The sequence below is a fragment of the Trachurus japonicus genome, chromosome 20 (genome assembly GCF_045865225.1).
Source record: "Trachurus japonicus isolate A0001 chromosome 20, Traja_1.0".
Classification (NCBI taxonomy): Eukaryota; Metazoa; Chordata; class Actinopteri; order Carangiformes; family Carangidae; genus Trachurus; species Trachurus japonicus.
The window spans coordinates 120,001-127,500 of NC_140926.1; the positions used below are offsets into that span (position 1 = coordinate 120,001).

The 7,500-nt window shown below is 45.3% G+C and overlaps 1 protein-coding gene across 1 annotated transcript in view; it reads right to left on the minus strand.

Moving 5' to 3' along the window:
- Positions 1-7,500, minus strand: part of rsu1 (Ras suppressor protein 1) — a 25,346-nt gene that overhangs the window by 6,568 nt on the left and 11,278 nt on the right. Inside the window, exons 7-8 of the mRNA XM_085763472.1 lie at positions 7,364-7,478; positions 6,244-6,376 (exon numbers count right to left, since the gene is read on the minus strand). Of these exons, the coding sequence (XP_085619598.1) occupies positions 6,244-6,376; positions 7,364-7,478 (248 nt within the window). The remainder of the gene's footprint in view (positions 1-6,243; positions 6,377-7,363; positions 7,479-7,500) is intronic.

A 7,500-nucleotide genomic window follows, 5' to 3' on the forward strand; every position in this document is an offset into this window, starting at 1 on the left:
GTTGTGTAGTTGTGTAGTATATAGTATATAGTAAACAAAAGCTAAATCTGCATTATGAGAAAAGTTCCCGGATGTCGTACTGATTCATAAATATCTCCAGTATCTGACCAGTCTACATTGTGTACTGTATCCCACAATGCAACGCTCCACTAACCTCTAACCGTAACCACAGACGGTTTAGAGTAGTGAAGTATCTTTGCCGTGTACGTAACCGTGTTATATAACTTAATATACTTAATAGAGACTAACCCTCAGCCTAAACTTACTGCAGACTGATGTGTTGATAGTAAAACATGTATTTGTTGATGTAAATGTGGTGGTTTGTGTCCGTAGGCTCCAGAGCCCCGAGGCAGCGCTGCTCTTCTGTCCAATACACACAGGAAGCTTCACTTTACATTCAGACTAACTAATGCTACTGATACAGCTGTTAGATTTATATCAATGAGACCAACATTTATCTCCTAGAAATACTTTAACCAGCCGGTGGTAAACCTCTAAAAACCTGTGGGTAAGTTAATTAGCGATGGTTTTCTCCCCCGGGATGAGGACGGAGGTTCGATCCCTTTAATAACCAATGAGAAACAGATCATCACATCATTACATCATTACGTGCTGATGTGTGAAATACTCGACTGTGATTGGCTGATGATTCCTCAGGTGACATCTGGTCAACATCTGGTCAGAGTCTCTGATGAGGATTCTCATTATCGTTACTGTCGAGGTTCAAACTGGAGGAGCGTGTGTGTGTGTGTGTGTGTGTGTGTGTGTGTGTGTGTGTGTGTGTGCTGTGTGTGTGTCTGTGTGTGTGTGTGTTGACAGGAAGGACGTTTAGTCAAACACCTGTCTTTAGGTGTAAATGAAGCTGTGAAAACGCAAAGATGTTGGAAATGATTTAACACCTGAAGACAGGCTGCACCCAGCTGTGTGTGTGTGTGTGTGTGTGTGTCTGTGTGTGTGTGTGTCTGTGTGTGTGTGTGTGTGTGTGTGTGTGTGTGTGTGTCTGTGTGTGTGTGTGTGTGTGTCTGTGTGTGTGTTCACATGTAGCATCTTCACGTGTTCTCAGTCTGTTCATACTGTGTCTCTATGGGGGGGGGTCATATGATCAGACTGAAATAACCTCATGTCCTTCAGTTGTTTTTGCCCCAACAGAGGGGATGAGTTTACGTCACGTCGCCCTCGGCAACGCCCCTTTCGTTCGGACTGACAATAAGCATCCAGAGGAAAGCTTTGAGTGAAAGCTTCTCAGCCAATCAGCGGCTTCTACCCCACATGTGAACTAAACAAAGTCCGCTAGCTTAATGCTAACGTATAATGTAAAACCACATAGACGGGCTAACAGAAATTAGCATCGCTATCGCCATTTTGCGGCAACCGACAACTGACAGCCATAAAAAGCTGTTTTAATTCTGGCTTCAGCTTCAGCGCCGTTAACACGTCACCGTTTAATCCAGAGTCTGTGGTCAGTTGGTCGTCACAGCCCCGACCGGGGACCGTGGTAACGGCCGTCACAGCCCCGACCGGGGACCGTGGTAACGGTCGTCACAGCCCCGACCGGGGACCGTGGTAACGGCCGTCACAGCCCCGACCGGGGACCATGGTAACGGTCGTCACAGCCCCGACCGGGGACCGTGGTAACGGCCGTCACAGCAGCAGCAGCCGCTCTACTGAGCTGATCTGCCGGGGCCGACCTCCGTCCTCATCCCGGGGGAGGAAACGAGCCAAGTAACGTATCCGCAGCTTTCAGAGGTTTAGAGGTTTAGAGGTTTACCGCCGGCTGGTTAAACTGTTTTTAGAGGTTTACCGCCGGCTGGTTAAACTGTTTTTAGAGGTTTACTACTGTCTGGTTAAACTGTTTTTAGAGGTTTACCGCCGGCTGGTTAAACTGTTTTTAGAGGTTTACCGCCGGCTGGTTAAACTGTTTTTAGAGGTTTACCGCCGGCTGGTTAAACTGTTTTTAGAGGTTTACCGCCGGCTGGTTAAACTGGTTAAACTGCTTTTAGAGGTTTACCGCCGGCTGGTTAAACTGTTTTTAGAGGTTTACCGCCGGCTGGTTAAACTGTTTTTAGAGGTTTACCGCCGGCTGGTTAAACTGTTTTTAGAGGTTTACTACTGTCTGGTTAAACTGTTTTTAGAGGTTTACCGCCGGCTGGTTAAACTGTTTTTAGAGGTTTACCGCCGGCTGGTTAAACTGTTTTTAGAGGTTTACCGCCGGCTGGTTAAACTGTTTTTAGAGGTTTACCGCCGGCTGGTTAAACTGTTTTTAGAGGTTTACCGCCGGCTGGTTAAACTGGTTAAACTGTTTTTAGAGGTTTACCGCCGGCTGGTTAAACTGTTTTTAGAGGTTTACCGCCGGCTGGTTAAACTGGTTAAACTGTTTTTAGAGGTTTACCGCCGGCTGGTTAAACTGGTTAAACTGTTTTAAGAGGTTTACCGCCGGCTGGTTAAACTGGTTAAACTGTTTTTAGAGGTTTACCGCCGGCTGGTTAAACTGCTTTTAGAGGTTTACCGCCGGCTGGTTAAACTGTTTTTAGAGGTTTACCGCCGGCTGGTTAAACTGTTTTTAGAGGTTTACCGCCGGCTGGTTAAACTGTTTTCAGAGGTTTACCGCCGGCTGGTTAAACTGGTTAAACTGTTTTTAGAGGTTTACCGCCGGCTGGTTAAACTGGTTAAACTGTTTTAAGAGGTTTACCGCCGGCTGGTTAAACTGGTTAAACTGTTTTTAGAGGTTTACCGCCGGCTGATTAAACTGTTTTTAGAGGTTTACCTCCGGCTGGTTAAACTGTTTTTAGAGGTTTACCGCCGGCTGGTTAAACTGTTTTTAGAGGTTTACCGCCGGCTGGTTAAACTGTTTTTAGAGGTTTACCGCCGGCTGGTTAAACTGGTTTTAGAGGTTTACCGCCGGCTGGTTAAACTGTTTTTAGAGGTTTACTGCTGGTTAAACTGTTTTTAGAGGTTTACCGCCGGCTGGTTAAACTGTTTTTAGAGGTTTACCGCCGGCTGGTTAAACTGTTTTTAGAGGTTTACCGCCGGCTGGTTAAACTGTTTTTAGAGGTTTACCGCCGGCTGGTTAAACTGGTTTTAGAGGTTTACCGCCGGCTGGTTAAACTGTTTTTAGAGGTTTACCGCCGGCTGGTTAAACTGTTTTTAGAGGTTTACCGCCGGCTGGTTAAACTGGTTTCAGAGGTTTACCGCCGGCTGGTTAAACTGTTTTCAGAGGTTTACTACTGTCTGGTTAAACTGTTTTAGAGGTTTACTGCTGGTTAAACTGTTTTCAGAGGTTTACCGCCGGCTGGTTAAACTGTTTTCAGAGGTTTACCACCGGCTGGTTAAACTGTTTTTAGAGGTTTACCGCCGGCTGGTTAAACTGTTTTCAGAGGTTTACCGCCGGCTGGTTAAACTGTTTTCAGAGGTTTACCGCCGGCTGGTTAAACTGTTTTTAGAGGTTTACCGCCGGCTGGTTAAACTGTTTTTAGAGGTTTACCGCCGGCTGGTTAAACTGTTTTTAGAGGTTTACCGCCGGCTGGTTAAACTGTTTTTAGAGGTTTACCGCCGGCTGGTTAAACTGTTTTTAGAGGTTTACCGCCGGCTGGTTAAACTGGTTAAACTGTTTTTAGAGGTTTACCGCCGGCTGGTTAAACTGTTTTTAGAGGTTTACTACTGTCTGGTTAAACTGTTTTTAGAGGTTTACCGCCGGCTGGTTAAACTGTTTTTAGAGGTTTACCGCCGGCTGGTTAAACTGTTTTTAGAGGTTTACTACTGTCTGGTTAAACTGTTTTTAGAGGTTTACCGCCGGCTGGTTAAACTGTTTTTAGAGGTTTACTACTGTCTGGTTAAACTGTTTTTAGAGGTTTACCGCCGGCTGGTTAAACTGTTTTCAGAGGTTTACTACTGTCTGGTTAAACTGTTTTTAGAGGTTTACCTCCGGCTGGTTAAACTGTTTTTAGAGGTTTACCGCCGGCTGGTTAAACTGTTTTTAGAGGTTTACCGCCGGCTGGTTAAACTGTTTTTAGAGGTTTACCGCCGGCTGGTTAAACTGTTTTTAGAGGTTTACCGCCGGCTGGTTAAACTGGTTAAACTGTTTTTAGAGGTTTACCGCCGGCTGGTTAAACTGTTTTTAGAGGTTTACCGCCGGCTGGTTAAACTGTTTTTAGAGGTTTACCGCCGGCTGGTTAAACTGTTTTTAGAGGTTTACCGCCGGCTGGTTAAACTGCTTTTAGAGGTTTACCGCCGGCTGGTTAAACTGTTTTTAGAGGTTTACCGCCGGCTGGTTAAACTGGTTTTAGAGGTTTACCGCCGGCTGGTTAAACTGCTTTTAGAGGTTTACCGCCGGCTGGTTAAACTGGTTTTAGAGGTTTACCGCCGGCTGGTTAAACTGGTTTTAGAGGTTTACCGCCGGCTGGTTAAACTGGTTTTAGAGGTTTACCGCCGGCTGGTTAAACTGTTTTTAGAGGTTTACCGCCGGCTGGTTAAACTGTTTTTAGAGGTTTACCGCCGGCTGGTTAAACTGGTTTTAGAGGTTTACCGCCGGCTGGTTAAACTGGTTTTAGAGGTTTACCGCCGGCTGGTTAAACTGCTTTTAGAGGTTTACCGCCGGCTGGTTAAACTGCTTTTAGAGGTTTACCGCCGGCTGGTTAAACTGGTTTTAGAGGTTTACCGCCGGCTGGTTAAACTGGTTTTAGAGGTTTACCGCCGGCTGGTTAAACTGGTTTTAGAGGTTTACCGCCGGCTGGTTAAACTGGTTTTAGAGGTTTACCGCCGGCTGGTTAAACTGTTTTTAGAGGTTTACCGCCGGCTGGTTAAACTGTTTTCAGAGGTTTACTACTGTCTGGTTAAACTGTTTTAGAGGTTTACTGCTGGTTAAACTGTTTTCAGAGGTTTACCGCCGGCTGGTTAAACTGTTTTCAGAGGTTTACCACCGGCTGGTTAAACTGGTTTTAGAGGTTTACCGCCGGCTGGTTAAACTGGTTTCAGAGGTTTACCGCCGGCTGGTTAAACTGTTTTCAGAGGTTTACTGCTGGTTAAACTGTTTTTAGAGGTTTACCGCCGGCTGGTTAAACTGTTTTTAGAGGTTTACCGCCGGCTGGTTAAACTGGTTTCAGAGGTTTACCGCCGGCTGGTTAAACTGTTTTCAGAGGTTTACTGCTGGTTAAACTGTTTTTAGAGGTTTACCGCCGGCTGGTTAAACTGCTTTTAGAGGTTTACCGCCGGCTGGTTAAACTGTTTTTAGAGGTTTACTGCTGGTTAAACTGTTTTTAGAGGTTTACCGCCGGCTGGTTAAACTGTTTTTAGAGGTTTACTGCTGGTTAAACTGTTTTTAGAGGTTTACCGCCGGCTGGTTAAACTGTTTTTAGAGGTTTACCGCCGGCTGGTTAAACTGTTTTTAGCAGATTAATGTTGGTCTCATTGATGAAATGTAACAACTGTGGCAGTGGCATTAGTTTGTTTGAATGTGAAGTGAGCAGGGCTTCTGGGCTACGGACTGAAATCAACACATTTACGTAAATAAATAAATGTTTTACAATGAACCGATCAGTCTAATACATTTTATTTTGTTAAGTTACCATGGTTACTGTACTTGGGAAAGATTATTACCACTTTATGACTTAGAATTGGTCGGTGTTTCATCAACGTAGCTCAGGAGTTTCTTGCTGTGCAGCCACAGAAACAGACCTGGAACTATCCACCCAATCTCCTTGTACTTCTGGTTGTAAACTACTACTACTACTACTACTACTACTACTACTATACTACTACTACTACTACTACTACTACTACTACTACTACTACTACAGTGGTTGTAAACTGCTGCTTGATGACGGACAAGAGAGACAGAGAGAGAAAAGAGAGAGAACACTGAGTATGTGTACGTGGAGTCAAGTACACCGGAGTTGGACTGAGTGATGCTGTGACTTCTCTCTTCTTTACATGTTTAGTTTTGTGTGTGTGTCTGTCTGTGTGTGTGTGTGTGTGTGTGTGTGTCTGTCTGTGTGTGTGTGTGTGTGTGTGTGTGTGTGTGTGTGTGTGTGTCTGTGTGTGTGTGTGTGTGTGTGTGTGTGTGTCTGTCTGTGTGTGTCTGTGTGTGTGTGTGTGTGTGTGTGTGTGTCTGTGTGTGTGTGTGTGTGTGTGTGTGTCTGTGTGTGTGTGTGTGTGTGTGTGTCTGTCTGTGTGTGTGTGTGTGTGTGTGTGTGTCTGTGTGTGTCTGTGTGTGTGTGTGTGTGTGTCTGTGTGTGTGTGTGTACTTACTACTTGTAGGTCTCTGAGCGAACGTATTCGAAGACGTGAGAGACACCGAGCTGGAACTGGTCGGCGATGGGAGTGACCCAGGGATTGTTCTCCGCCTTAAACACCTGTTTAGGTCCAGTCAGGTCCAGGTTACCTACACACACACACACACACACACAGGGTTTCCTCCAGTTTGCTTGTTTGTTAGCTTTTGTTTTCTTGCCTAATGCCATTTCATGTCCTGCCTTGTAATGTCTGATATGGTTTGTGCTAATGTTTTAGCTCTGTGTGCTAATGTTTTAGCTCTGTGTGCTACTGTCTTAGCTCTGTGTGCTAATGTTTTAGCTCTGTGTGCTACTGTTTTAGCTCTGTGTGCTAATGTTTTAGCTCTGTGTGCTACTGTCTTAGCTCTGTGTGCTAATGTCTTAGCTCTGTGTGCTAATGTCTTAGCTCTGTGTGTTACTTGCATGTGTTTCTAGCTACTTTCCTCTCTTGCTTTCTCTCGCTCTTCTTCTCCCTGTCTGCATGTTATGTCTGCATGTTATGTTAGGGGAGCATAGGCTACGTCAGTCCGACTGCCCAAAAGTCCGACGGCTCATTTCTCTGACTACCCATCCTACAGTGTTAAGGTTGGGTTTAGGGTAAGGTTAAGGGTTAGGGCTACTGAAGTCGGAGAAATGGGAGGTCGGACAGACATGCGCCCGTTATGTTATACTGTATGTCAGACTTCTTACCTGTTTTGCTTGTTATGAGCTTTTACTAGGTAGATTGTTATGTAAGTTGTGTTTTGAAAGTACTTAATTGTTGCCCCTTTTTTTGTCTTTTAGGTTGCCTTTAACATCTGGCCAGGGACAACGGAGGAGAACTAGCCTTGTTGGCTCTAACTCTGGCCCACTGACAGTTTCTCTTTTAACTCTGTTGATTAGTGGTGCACTGTCCCTATGAAATAAACTAATAATAAAAAAATGAAAAAAAGTGTTTTATAAACCCAGGTCTTACTCGCCGCTCCGCCAGGCGAAGCATCGTTTATTCATTTATTTAAAACCAGTTTTTGTACTGGCTGTGTGTGGGTGTGTGTGTGTCTGTTTGTGTGTGTGTGTGTGTGTGTCTGTGTGTGTGTGTGTGTGTGTGTGGTCCGTACCCAGCTCCGGCGGCAGCACCGTCAGCCTGTTTCCCTGGATGTGAAGCTCTTTGAGCTGAGCCAAGTCTCCGATCTCCTTAGGCAGCGAGATGAGGTCGTTGTCCCTCAGACTCAGCTGGAACACACACACACACACA